This window comes from Rhinoderma darwinii, chromosome 6 (assembly GCF_050947455.1).
Source record: "Rhinoderma darwinii isolate aRhiDar2 chromosome 6, aRhiDar2.hap1, whole genome shotgun sequence".
Classification (NCBI taxonomy): Eukaryota; Metazoa; Chordata; class Amphibia; order Anura; family Rhinodermatidae; genus Rhinoderma; species Rhinoderma darwinii.
Genome location: NC_134692.1, coordinates 74,063,804 through 74,078,893, shown reverse-complemented (window position 1 = coordinate 74,078,893; position 15,090 = coordinate 74,063,804). Strand labels below are relative to the sequence as shown.

The following is a 15,090-nucleotide window of genomic DNA, read 5'->3' as shown; positions in this document are numbered from 1 at the left end:
GAGAAGTTCTGAAAAACGGCCAAAAAATAAATAAACCGCAATGTGTGAACAGATCTTAGTAGGGAGATTTATTAATATGTTGGAGGTGTAAATTGTCTTTATGCCAATGTTTTGTTTTTTTAACGTTAAAGGGGTTGTACAGGATTAGAAAAACATGGCTGCTTTCTATCAGAAACAGAACCACACCTGTCCACAGATTGCATCTGGTATTACAGCTCAGCTCCATTGAAGTACAACCTGTGGACATTTATGGCACTGTTTTTAGAAAAAAAAATCAGCCATGTTTTTCTACTCCCGTACAAGTCCCTTAAAAAAATTATGCAAAATATACCAGAACTTGTGCCAAATTCTGAAAATTGTTGCATGGATTTATGTAAATTAGAGAGCATGTCATTATATGTATTTCTGACCAGGCATAGCAGTCCAACAAGTTTCTGCTATTGAAAATGTTGCACAAGCTTAGAGGACACCTGTCACGTCGACCATGCTGTCCAATCTGCCAGAATTATGTTGCAGGAGCTCAGCAGATTGATATATAGTTTTGTGGAAAAAGATTCAGGATAACCTGTAATTTATTGATTTTAAATTCTTGCTCACTTTTGGCTTAAGAGTCCAGTTGCCAGTCTCAACCAATGATTTTCCTGCATTAGTGTGCAAACAGAAATAGCTGCCAATCGCTGAGTAGGACTGCCCACTGGACACTTCAACCCAGGCCAAATGGGCGGATAAAAGCCTACAGGAATTCGCTAGGGGAGAGGGGCAAGATGGCGACCACTCCCCTCTGCCACAGTGTACTCGAAGAGGATAGTCATCTGGACGCTCTGCACAGGACCCACATGCAGCAGAGGGGGAACCACGAGCCCACCCTGACAGAGGTAACGAACAAGGTGCTGGCGGCAATCTCGGCATACAAGACCTCTGTTATGGGCAAGTTGGAGGAGGTCAAAATCGACATAGGCCTCAACAGACATGACCTGCAAGCCCTGCGCGAGTGCATGACACATTTGGAGGATCGCGTTTCCGGCATAGAGGACAGAGCTCTGCACATACCGGGCACCATTGCAGCCTTCGAATCTGCCGCTGAACTGTGGAAACAAAAATTTGATGACCTGGAAAACCGACCTTTGCCGGAACAATAACTGCATGATAGGCCTACCCGAAAAAGCACAAGATCAAAATCCGCAGAGTTTATTGCAAAATGGATTCAGGAATTACTCCCTGATGTGCCATTCTTACAGGCTTTTACTATGGAATGAGCTCATACAGTGCCTGCGCGATTGCCCCTGCCTGGAGCCCCATCTAGGCCACTACTTGCTCGCCTACTGATTTGCAATGACCGATTCTGCCCTTGATCCGTCCGCTAACGGACATTAAGTTTAATGGGGCAGCGGTTTCTGTCTTTCCTGAATTTTCGGCTGAGTTACAAAAAAGGAGAGCAATATTTATGGCTGTTAAGAGATGTCTGAAAGACCTCAATGTACCCTACTCCATGTCTTATCCTGCACAACTAAGGGTGGTGGACAGGGAATGTTCCTTATTCTGCAACTCTCCCCTGGAAGCTGATGAGTGGGTGAGCCGCTGACCAGAACCTCGACATAACTGATCCTCGACCTGGGACTGACGTACTGCCAGTTGCCGCTCTTGTCACATGAAGCTTGGATGGCAGAGGAGCAGATTACTGCACATGTATCTTTTCTATTTGGCTAAACCTTTTTTTTTTTTTTTTTAATTTCCTTACAGGTTCCTGACTGACCCGGTCTAATTTTATTTGCTGTCCCCCATGTTGGGTGACTATCACTCCTGTGACTGGTCCGGGCCTGAATATTTTAGCTGCTGGCTGACCTCCGTGTGGCTCTGCGTCCTAATACTCAGTCTGATCCCCCATGATGCCTGACCGGTCCATATATTTGTTATGTTTTTGTTCTGTATGACTTCGATCTTCCTGAGACTCATTGCTCTATATATGTTTTAAGTGATATACCTGCAATGTGGGAGCTGTTACTAGAAGTAATTTGATGTTGAACGGGATCCTTCCCGTATTTTACCTTGCCACTGTTTTAGGCATGTTCTGGCACTTTTATCCATACGACCTTACATTGCTTGTTCAGTTTATTGTTCTTTTGATTTTTTTTTTTCATTGCCATCGTTTTGGGTTCTGCCTCATAAAGTGAACTTTTGCATATGTATACGTACATATCTATGAATCTGCACTTATTGACAAGGGAATGTGTGACATCGGCCCTAGGCGATGGTACGACTATTTATATGCTAAAGGGAATATCCTGGTTATTTCAGACGTGCAATACTTTAGGATGGTATCTATAACTGTTAGGCTTCATGCCCACTTTAGTCTTTTCGTTCAGGGTGCTAGCCGTTTTTCTGACGGCTAGCACCCTGACCCATTCATTTCAATGGGGCCATGCACACCGTTGCTCCATTCCGACCAAAGTAGAGCATGTCCTACTTTGGTCCGAGATTCCGTGACCATGAGGCCCATGCAAGTCAATGGAGCCGTCCAAAAAAACTGAAGGCACACGGAAGGCTGGGCGGCAGAGGTACACATAGAGACAGATATCGCACTGCACTAATCGGCAGCCCCTTCTCTCTATCATCACTGATAGAGCGAAGAGGCTGCTGAGCAATGCTGGAACCCAGCGATATTAAGAAAAATAAGTTCATACGTATCCTGGACCTTGCCTTGGTGACTCGTCCCTCTTCTGACATCCAGTCCGACCTCCCTGGATGACGCGGTAGTCCATGTGACCGCTGCAGCCTGTGATTGGCTGCAGCGGTCACATGGTCTGAAACGTCATCTCAGGAGGCCGGACTTGAGGAAGAAGCAGGCAAGCAGGGAGTTCTGGGTAAGTAGTAACTTTTTTTGTTACAATTTTTTTTAATGAACCATTAATCTATATTGTGAGCGCCGCGCATGGTATTCCCTGTCCAGCGGTAGTCTCTGTCCAGGGTGCTGAAAGAGTTATAGGGCTGTACTGATCGGCAGTAACTCTTTCAGCACCCTGGACAGAGGCTGCACATAGAGATATATCTATATCGCTAGTGAAGTGTAAATGAATGGAGAGGAGTGCATGATGCCGATTGGTCAGCGTCATGCACTCCTCTGTACAACGCCCACTTGGTCGAAAGTAAAAGTACGCCCACTTGGGCATTAAGAAAGCTCATTAGCATAAACCAAAATCGCTCCTAACGTTGTGAAAAAAGATCGTTTTTCTAAATAAAAAGCATTACTGTCACCTACATTACAGCGAACATCTCCTTATGTAGGAGATAGGGCACTTATAATGTGGTGACAGAGTCTCTTTAAATGAGGAAACCCTGACTCCACTTGCATCTATCTGCCTGTTCCATGCTGTGAAGATTGAGAGTGGTGCCGACTTCCCTCTATTGTGCTTGATTTTATGGGACACCTTCAAAGCGTATCTTAGGGGATGCCTTTGCTCTACCATATAGTTTTTAAGGAGGCGACTACGGATGAGCAGGATTTAGCTCAGAAATGCTGTGCATGGAGGAGCAATACATTGCGGTTCCTTTAGAAACTAATAAATCTAACTGGTTACACTCTGGGCAGCAATATCTATTGCTTTTACAAGAAAAGGCTAGCAGGAAATTCCTCACCAAACATTTTGAACTGGGCAACCAGTTAACCCCTTCCCGTTGTGGCCACTTTAGGCCTTCCTGACAGAGCCTTATTTTTCAAATCTGACGTGTCACTCTATATGGTGATAACTTTGGAAAGCTTATAAGCTTTTACCTATCCAAGTGTTTTTGAGATTGTTTTCTTGTGACATATTTGACTTTGTTAGTAAAAAAAAAATTTAGTCGATAAATTCAATATTTATTTGTGAGAAACACCAAGATTTGATAAAAATTATTATTTTTCAAAATTTTAATGCATCTGCTTGAAAGACCGATAGTTATACCACACAAAATAGTTACTAGTTAACATTTCCCACATGTCTACTTTGTTTGCATTGTTTTTTTGAACGTCCTTTTATTTTTCTAGGACATTACAAGGCTTAGAACTTTAGTAGCAATTTCTCACATTTTCAAGAAAATTTCAAAAGGCTATTTTTTCAGGGACCAGTTCAGTTCTAAAGTGGTTTTGAGGGCCCTATATATTAGAAATCCCCCCTTAATCAACCCATTTTAAAAACTGCACCCCTCAAAGTATTCGTAACCATTTAGAAAGTTTCTTAACCCTTTAGGCTTTTCAAAGAATTAAAGCAATGTAAAGGTGAAAATTTACAAATTACATTCTTTTTGCAGAAATTCATCTTTAATTAATTTTTTTCTGTAACACAGAAGGTTTTACAAGAAAACCTCAACTCCATATTTATTGCCCAGTTTCTGCAGTTTTTAGAAATATCCCACATGTGGCCCTAGTGTGGTAATGTACTGAGGCACTGACCTCAGAAGCAAAAAAGCACCTAGTGGATTTTGGTGGCTTCTTTTTATAAGATTAAGTTTTAGGCACCATGTCAGGTTTGAATAAGTCTTGTGATTCCAAAACAAAGGAAACACCCCCAAAAAAGACCCCATTTTGGAAACTACACCCACAAGGAATTCATCTAGGGGTGTAGTGAGCATTTTGAACCCACAGGTGTTTCATAGGTGTTAGAATTTGGACGTGAAAATAAATTTTTTTACATTTTCCAATAAGATGTAGTTTTAGCTAAAAATAAAACAACAATTTCCACAAGGTATAAAGAAGAAAAAGCCCCCTAACATATGTAAAGCAACTTCTCCAGAGTATGTAGCTTTAGCCGAAATTATTTCATTTTCTCAACAAATAAAGAAAACAAAAGAACCCCAACATTTGTAAAGCAATTTCTCACGAGTATGGCAATACCGCATTTGTGGTCATAAACTGCTGTTTGGGCACACAGTAGGGCTCAGAGGGGAAGGAGCGCCACTTGTCTTTTGGAGCGCAGATTTTGCTGGATTGGTTTCTGGACGCTATGTCGCATTTGCAAAGCCCCTGTGGGACCAAAACAGTGTAGAAACCCCCCAGAAATGACCCCATTTTGGAAACTGCACCCTTCAAGGTATTCACTTAGGGGTGTAGTGAGCATGTTAACCCCGCAGGTGTTTTGTAGAAATTAGTGTACACTCGATATTGCAGAGTGAAAATGGGATTTTTTACATAGATATGCCAATATGTGGTGCCCAGCTTGTGCCACCATAACAAGACAGCTCTCTAATTATTATGCTGTGTTTCCCGGTTTTAGAAAAGCCCTACATGTGGCCCTAATCTTTTGCCTGGACGATCGTCAGGGCTCAGGATCGAAAGAGTACCATGCGAAATTGAAGCCTAATTTGGCGACTTACAAAGTATTGGTTCACAATTGCAGAGGCTCTGATGTGAAATAATAAAAGAAACCCCTGAGAAGTGACACCATTTTGGAAACTGCACCCCTCAAAGTATTTATTAAGGGGTGTAGTGAGCATTTTCACCCCACAGATCTTTTCCATAAATGAATGCGCTGTGTATGGTGCAAAGTAAAAATAGCAATTTTTCCCTGGATATGACACTTCAGTGAGGCACACACCCCAAAAATTGTTAAAATGGTCCTCCCTGGTTTGGCGATGCCATATATGTGGAAATTAACTGCTGTTTGGGCACACTGTAGGGTTCTGAAGGGAGAAAGCGCCATTTGGCTTTTGGAGCATGGATTTTGCTTGCTAGTAGTTTTGTTTGGAGTTTTACTGGTATTTTAGTTTATAATGTAGGGGAATATGTAAGCTGGGCAGACTACATCAGGGGTATAATAATGGGGTAAAATCCATAGATGTGTGTTCCGTTGTGAAGTAATCCTTTCTGCACAGGCCACTGTTGCACTGATAAATGGTGTCATTTCTTATCCCCCTTTTGGTCCACAATCCGCACCTTTGCAGTTTTGGGAATTTTGCTGGGAAGTGTTGCCCTGGTATAATATGGGCACCCACGCTTCCAGCAGATATGTTTTGGGCCCTATCCTTCCTGGTTCCCTAATTTTAGCGCCTTGATAAATCGCCTCTTGAAACCGAAGAAATATCCCCCTCTGGCCTGCACTACTGCATATTTTTGTTTCCTGACTTATTGGAGCCTTAACTTTTATTTTTTCATAAATGTAGTGGTAAGAGGGCTGTTTTTTTTGCGGGACGAGCTGTAGTTATTATTGCTACCATTTTGGGTTACATGCGACTTTTTGATCACTTTTTATTCTTTTTTTTGGGAGGCAAGGTGACAAAAATAACAGCAATTCTGGCATGATTTTTTAGGGGTTTTTTTATGCAGCGTTCACCACGCGTCATAAATGACATGTTATATGTTAAGGTCAGTACGATTCCGGCAATACCAAATTTATAGCACTTTTTTATGTTTCACAACTTTTTGCACATTAAAATTTATTTTGCAATAAGAATGTATTTTTTCTGTCACCATGTTATAAGAGCCCGAACTTTTTTTATTTTTTAGTCGACTGAGCTGTATGAGGGACTGTTTTTTGCGAGAGCTATAGTTTTTATAGGAACCGTTTTTGGATACATGCAACTTTTTTGATCACTTTTTATTTACATTTTTGAAAGACAAATTGACCAAAAAAACTAATTCTGGCAATGTTTTTTAGATTATTTTTACGGTGTTCACTGCTCGGAATAAATAATATAATGTTTTTAGAATTCAGGTCGTTACGGACGCAGTGATACCAAATATATATGGTTTATTTATTTTTGTCAATAATAAATGACTTGATAAGGGAAAAATGACAATTGTGTTTTTATTTTATTTTTTTACAACTTTTATTTTCACTTTTTTTTGTACACTTTTTAGTCCCATTAGGGGACTTGAAAGTCAAACTGTTAATTTGATGTTCTAATACATTGCACTACCCATTTAGTGCAATGTATTAGAACTGTCAGTTCACTAACAGCAAGCCGATCAGGCTCCGTCTCCTGTTGCCATAGTAACAGACAGTAGCCGATTTGCTTAAAACCACTTAGATGCAGCGATCGCTTTCAATCGATGCATCTAATGGGTTAATGGCAGGGATCGGAGTTAGCTCCAGTTCCTGACGTTACAGCAGGGTGTCCGCTGAAACATACAGCGGACCCCCACTGCTGATGACGGCTCAGCTTATAAGCCAGAAGCTGAGCCAGCACCATCTTGCTGTTGGTATTGGAAGCCTTTTAGGCCCCGCCTCTGATACCCCAAGGATTGACAACAGATTTGCCCAATTTTACAGAGATCTGCACTCAGACCTCGTATGACATCTCAGATTACATGTCATACATGGACGGCCCAGAGTTTCCAGCTCTGGATGAGTCGGGTAGGGAATTCCTGAAGAGCGATATCACCTTAGAAGAGGTTTTACAGACTTTGTAGGACATGGCTAAGGGAAATGCGCCAGTTCGGAAGGAATTTCCATAGAGGCGTATCATAGATTTGCTGACCATCTCATCCCTAGTTTGTGCTCCATGTACCCTGTAGCATTGAGAACTGGTATGCTTCCTGAGACTTTGTATGACACCACTATAATTGTACTGTTAAAACTGGATAAGGACCCCACGGAGTGTGGTTCTTACAGACTAATTTCGTTGTTTATTGGCCAACACTAGAAGTGTTGACCAATAGACTTAACCAGGTAATACTGCAGGTGATACATGCTGACCAGTTAGGCTTTATGCCAGGGAAATTCACGTATGACAATATTTGAAGGGTCCAGGTAGTAACCAAGGTTGGCGTGGCAATAAAGGCTCACTGGGCAAAGGCGTCTCTAGATGCCACGAAAGCCTTCCATTCCATTGAATGGCCCAACTTGAAACTCTGAAGTGATTTGACTTCAGCCCCCATTTCATACAATGGGTCTCAATGCTTTATAAAGCGCCTAGGGCACAGATACTTGTCATTGATATCCTCAACTCTTTCTTCCATCTTCATAGAGGTACTAAGCAGGGCTGTCCCCTCTCCCTATTGCTATTCACTCTCGCCCTAGATCCTTTGGCACTACAATAGACAACATCTGTAATATAAAGGAGTGATGCTGGGCCAGAGGGAGGACAGGGTAGGTCTCTATGCTGATGACCGGTTTCTCTTCATGTCCCGACCTAGAGATTCTCTCACGTTGGCCATTGCAGCTTTGAATAAATTTGTGATCTTTTCTGGCCTGTACATACTGTAAATTGGAGCAAGTCTTTCTCCTCGAATAAACGGAAACCTTACGGAACGGAAACAAACTGAAACCATTTTCAATGGAAGCATTACCTTTCAAATCAATGGTAATGCAAACGTAAGCTATGGTTTCCGTTTGGCTTTCCATTCATGGCTTCCTCCGACGGAAAGGTCTAACAGAACTCCTGAACGGAACCCGACACTGATGAGAACGAGGCCTAAGACCCTTAACTTTTTTTATTTTTGGCTCGACAAATCTGTGTCAGGGCTTGTTTTGCTGCGGGACATGCAGTCATTTTTATTGGTACTATTTTGCAGTAAATGACTTTTTGATCACTTTTTATTCCATGTTTTGGGAGGAGATGTGACATAAAAACAGAAATCCTGGCATTGTTTTTCATATTTTTTTCTTACGGCGCTCACTGTGCGGGATAAACTACATGACCATTTTGTAGGTCGGATCTTTATGGATGCGGTAATCCCAATTATGTATAGTTTTTAGTTTTTTTTCCAATAATAAAACTGTTATGCTGGAAAAAGGCATTTTTGTGTTTCTTGTTTTTCTTTTAACTTGAAAATTTGTATTTTTATACATTTTTATTAACAGTTTTTTTTTGTCCCACCAGGGGGCTTGAAGGTCTACAACACTGATCGCGATACTAATATTTTGTGCTACCTACGGAGACACTGTCAGCAAGCCTAACAGAACCGGCCGGAGTCGGGTCCCCATAGGTTTCCGTACTTGGCAGACCAACCATCGGCACCCATGCGATTGCGTCATGGGGGTGCTGATCTTCTACAAAGAATTTAAACGCGGCTGCAGACCGTCACATTTAAGGGGTTAATCGCAGCGATCGCCATGGTTGGACCGCTTGCCGGTGACATGGGAGTGTCAGCTGTCGTGAACAGCTGATCTCCCAGTTCCCGGACACTGTCCATTAAGACAGTGAGCTCTGGGAACGGTTCAGTAACTGTATGTCCTGGTACGGGAAGTAACCTCTCGCCAGGACGTACAGTCACTGACTCATACGGGTGGGGGTTAAACAAAGTGGCCTTACAGGTGTGGCCAGCTACTAAGAGGCTACTTACTCAGATATTCAGACGGACATTTTTCTGTGCCATAATCCATTACTTTTGCATTTATCAGATGCATTAGATCCTAATTTTTGGACTCAACATGGGGTGCATACAATAGTCAAATACTAGACCTGTCTAGTGAGGACCGGGGGGGGGGGGGGGAGATACCCCCCCCCCTTCTTATGTGTCACCTGCAGCTAATAACAAAATTATACAACTTTCTATTGTACATCAGAGCTATTTTTCGCCCGTGAGATTACATAAAATGAATAGGTGTCCTACCACGGAGTGTCATAGATACTGATTTCAGAGATCGGACTTCTGGCACATGATATGGGTGTGTCCATTGATTTCTTCTTTCAGAAACCGTATCCACCACTTCCCTCCAGAAGTGTTACAGACTCCAATCCCTATGTCCCCACAGGTAAGTCTGTTTGTTTGGTATTCTATTGGAAGATAAATGACCTCACTACGTCAGGAGTTTTCTTAGAGAAGTTATTTTTGTGGCGAGCAAAAGTATTGCATTGCGATGGATTGATCAGTGATCTCCTAAACTCTCTAAATGGAAGTCTCACTAGTTCAATCCTCCCATATGAATGGATAATCTATACAAATAGGGGTTGTGTACACAAGTTCCCTGGAGTCTGGGAGGGGATGGTGTATTTGCTCACTTACCCAGTACACTATGCACAGATATGAGGATTTGAGGGGCTCGCTATTGCATAATTTGAATGGATGAATACTAACTTTATATACTGATCATATGTGAATTGGCTCAGGGATTATTCATGTTCTAATTTGTTGAATGTATAAACATGGCTTCTGTATCTATTCTCCATGAGCAAATACTCCTTTTGTATACAACCAATGTCAAACATTGTTATAAACTTTTATTTTCCTTCCTATGTACATTTATTGTATATTTGTTAAATTTTGTACTGGAATTCTTAAATAAAATGAGTTTAAAAAAAATTTCCAGTTATCCTGAACCTATTCCCACAAAACTATATATCAGTCTGCTCATATCCTTCTGCTTAATAACATGCTGCCCACAGATGGGACTGCATGTTTGACATGAATCCTGCACATGCTCAAATTCCTAATAATCTCGGATATAAGAAAACCCTTCAAAAACTGCCGGCTGGTAGCTTTATAAAATGTATAACTTTTTCATTACACCAAAAAACCTTCTGCAGCAGATTTCATACTCCATTGTGTTGTCAAAGGAAATGTTAGTGAGAGTCGTGTAGCTTTCATTGGCATGGACATGATACTTACTTAAATGTGCTTTATGTAATTATTTATCTACTCTACTTTGTAAGAACAATTCCGAAGACGTGTATGCAAAAGATTGTGGAAAACATAAGAAAATACAGCATCCAAGCTCTTTTGGTCATCGGTGGATTTGAGGTAAATTTTAATACTGTAGCTACTATATGGGGAAAGGTAGGACATTTCTGCTGTAGCTACTATTGGGGTGAAGCTGGTGATATTGCTGCTCCTATTTCCCAGGAAAAGAGGGGAGACCCTGCTGCTACTTCTAATTGGGGGAAGGAGGAGCTATGCTTCTACTACTATTGGGGGAAAGAGGGGAACCTCATGCTACTACTAAAGAGGGTTGTTGGGGGGGGGGGTACATGCTACTACTACTGAGGGAACGGGGATTGCTGCTGCTGCTACTACTACTACTACTACTACTTCTGGTTGCGGGGGAGGGGGGGGGGGATCCTGTGATTTGTATGGCAGGGTTCATACATCCTTGTTGCAAAGTGTGTGCTGCTTGCTTTATTTGCCAATATTCAGGTCCAATAGGGAGGAGAGATTTAAAGATTGCCATAACTGGGTTGAGGGAGCTTGACCTTACTGTGTATATAGAGGGTGTCATTGCTTGCTCATAAGTTTTATGAGGTGGCTCCTAGAACTGAGTAAGATTTGTCCAGGCCTGTATTAAACTACTATTACAGTCTGGTCCTTAACCCTTTCCCACCCACACCAAGTAAATTAACAGGCTAAGGGACTGTCTTTTTGCCAATAGTCTGTTAATTTACGTGCAGAGTTTGGTGGCACTGTGCACTACTGTACTGTGAGAAAATGGAGAGATAAAAGATAAGGAGGCAGCGCTCCACTAAGGTAATATTTAAGCGTTGAGGCAGAAATGTATAGGTAGCAGGTAAACCATCACCTATTATACTTGTGCTGACATAGGCACAACGCTACTTAAGGGCATGAGGAGAAGAATATATTGCCGGCCACAGCTTCACCTGTGGAAACCGATTCCACCTGGGGGATGATAAATATAGAGGCAGGTAAAAGTTGCAATATAGGGACTGGGCACTTGGCACATCAATCGCATGAGAATTCTTGCTTGAGCGAAATTGGTTTAATTGGTACATAGGCAACATGTTTCAGGACCGTACAGGGCCCTTCATCAGGTCATGAATAACAGTAAAAGATATCACACAAATACATAAAAAGGTAAAAAACAGGAAGGGGATGGAATCAGGCATGACGTAATTTATGTCCGTTGGCCAATACAAAAAGTATAACGTCCATATAATTGAATCAATCCGGCTTGTTAAAAGACTGCTTTAAAATATTCCTTCAAAGTACATTAATGTGGCAACAATGAAAAGAAAAAAAACAAAAAGAAAGATGAGTAACAGCAGATTGTGGGACACTATTTGTACTACAGAGACCGCATTGAGGATGATCGTCATGGTTACATAGTTGATAAGGTTGAAAAAAAAGACACAGGTCCATCAAATCCAACCTATAATCCTATAATTGATCCAGAGGAAGGCAAAAAAAAAAATCCCAATGAGGTGGATGTCAATTGCCAAAAAAATAAATAAATCCTACCCGACTCCAAATACTAGAATACATCCATGGATCAACGTCCCGTCTCCAGAATCTAGTAATCAGTACTTGTAAAATCATATTTTTCAAAAAAATATCAAGGCCCTTCTTGAATTTGCTCAAAGAATCCTGTGGCAGAGAATTGCATAGTCTCACTTCTCTCACAGTAAAGAATCCCCGTCTGATGCGGGTGAAACCTTTTTTCCACTTGTTGATGCCCACTTGTCCTTTGTTACAGGCCTAGGTGTAAAAAGATCATTAGAAAGATCTCTGTACTGTCCAATTATATATTTGTACTGTCATTTAATTGCCCCTAAGCAGTCTTTTTTTCTAAATTAAATAACCCCAAATTTTTATCACCTTTCTTGTTACTGCGATCCACCCGTACCCTCAATTTCATTGGTCGCCGTTCTTTGCACCCGTTCTAGTTCAGCCATGTCCTCCTTATACAAAGGTGGCCAAAATTGTACACCGTATTCCATGTGTGGTCTGACTGGTGATTTATATAGAGGCAAAACTATGTTCTTGTCATGAGCATTTATGCCTCTTTTGATGCATCCCATGATTTTATTTGCCTTGGCAGCAGCTGCCTGGCACTGGCTGAGAAAATTAAAATTACTGTCCACCAAAATCCCCAGTCTTTTTCTGTAGTAGTTTTACCCAGTGTTTTACCATTTAATGCATAATTGTAGAATGTCTTCTCAGTTCAAGTGCATAACCTTACATTTATCCACATTAAACTTTATTTCTCTACTCAAACCTCCAGCTTCCCCAAATCCCTCTGTAGTATTACATTATCCTCTGTGTTGATTACTTTACAGAGCTTAGTATTGTTTGCAAATACTGAAATCATACTCTAAAACCTTTGCAAGGTCATTAATAAACATGAAAAGGGGGCCCAATATTGACCCCTGTGGAACCCCACTTGTAACTGTGACCCACTCTGAGGATGTACCATTAATAACCACTCTGTATTTTCTATCACTCAGCCAGTTGTTAACCCAATTACACAGATTCTTCTTCAGCATTTTCGTTTTATATACCAACCTTTTTTCGGCACAGTATCAAACGTCTATGATACACCAAACAAAACCGAAAACTCTGGTCTAACGCTCACATCCGATGATTGTCCATGTCTGAGCAAAGACATCACTCCACATCCCATGAACACTACGATCAGGACAACAGCTGGAAATGAACCGGACTTTATTCTAAATAAAAGTAACAGTGTTACTCTACAGAAAAAAAAATCTTTCTATTTGTTATCATCAATGTTGCTGCTGTTGCCGTTTCAGACTACAGGTAATAAAAAGGAAAAAATATAAATATTTTGTATTTCCTCTAATCGACATTTTTTTTTATCCATACATCCTGTAAATTATAGCAACACATTCTTTGTTCTAAGATAGTAAAACTAATTGGAATAAATATATAATATATGGGAAAAACTGGAGTTTAGGAAGGAACGGGTAAAGATACATTAATTGTGTGGGTGTGTATATGTATATATATTTGTAAACACATATATATGCATAATGTAAAGGGCAAATACTGACTGCTTTCAATACATATTTTAGCGCGTGTTCTCTAACATTTCATTTAGCCCAGCCGGAGTTAGAAAATTAAATATATAAATCCAATAGGACTCTGTTCTTGAGTATTTGAAAATTAATTTTTGGCTGTACTGGGGATTTGTTCTATAGGTGTTATACCCTTATGATCATGACACAGATGCGTAGACACACTGGGACAGATTTACTATTCAATAAGTGCCAGAATACTGGTTAAAATTGAGCTATAATTCTGGCGTACATGTTGTGCACCATATTTATTAACGTGCATGGCTTAGTGGAAAATTGTGTGTGGTCTAGTGAAAATAGGCATGGCCTAAATATGATGCCCTTCACCTAAAATACATCAAAATTTTGGCACAAAATAATTCCGCAAACTAAGCCAAATAGGTGGTATAAGGAACAGAAAAGTGTCTAGCAAGATGCGCCAAATTTATCATACAGCATGCACCACTTTGATCAATTTGGTGCAATTTCTGAGTGCCTTGTCTAAGTTTACACTGTCTAAAACTTAGTGTACTTTCGAAAATCATCACCCATGTTAAACCTGTGGTTATTCATCCTCGCCTGCTTTGTTTAGTTATGTACTGCAACCCAAATTTACAATAAATGAGGTAGATGACTAAATTAGAAGAGCAATAAAGGAACTGTAAAAAAAAAAAAAAGAGGGAGCGGGAAGAACCTGCACTCTTTTGGAAAAAAAAAACCAAATATTTTCTCGCCTTACACATGACTAATAATACACTCGCCTCAACATGACCCAAATCACATAAATACCTATATTTATACACATAGGTGCACTTAGTTAATTTAAAGGCTTTATATACCTTTTTTTTTTTTTTTTTTAATGTTAATCCCTTGCCGCTGCAGCCAGTTATTTCCTTCCTAACAGAGCCTCATTTTTTAAATCTGACGTTTCACTTTATGTCGTTTATAACTTCATAGTTCTTTTGCCTATCCAAGCTTTATTCTGAGGGTCGATGCAATTACGGAGATACCAAATGTCTATAGTTTTTTTTTTTAAATGTATTACCAATCATCTTTATATATGGTCAGCTGATTGGTCAGCGTCATACACTCCTCTGTACAACGCCCACTTGGTCTAAAGTAAAAACACACCCACTTGGGCATTAAGAAACTAATTAGCATAAAGCTAAAGATCACTCAAAGTGGTAAAAATAGATCGTTTTTCTAAATAAAAACACTGCTGTCACTTACATTATAGCGCCCATCTCCTTATGTAGGAGAGAGGCCACTTATAATGTGGTGACAGAGTCTCTTTAAACACGGTTTATTTGAATTTTAACTTCCTAAATACCTAATGGCTAAACTGGTAGGAAATGGAGTCCTAAGACTGTGACGGAGCCTGTTGATAAACAGCATTGTTCGTTTTATTACCAGTTGGCCATAGACTATGGT

The 15,090-nt window shown here is 40.5% G+C and overlaps 1 protein-coding gene across 3 annotated transcripts in view; it reads left to right on the top strand.

Moving 5' to 3' along the window:
- Window positions 1-15,090, top strand: part of PFKL (phosphofructokinase, liver type) — a 175,090-nt gene that overhangs the window by 101,009 nt on the left and 58,991 nt on the right. For all 3 annotated transcript variants that reach the window (XR_012849520.1, XR_012849521.1, XM_075829946.1), the window contains exon 15: window positions 10,567-10,654. Coding sequence is in view for 1 of the 3 variants with exons in the window: in XM_075829946.1 (XP_075686061.1) it covers window positions 10,567-10,654 (88 nt within the window). In the remaining 2 variants the exon portion in view is untranslated. The remainder of the gene's footprint in view (window positions 1-10,566; window positions 10,655-15,090) is intronic.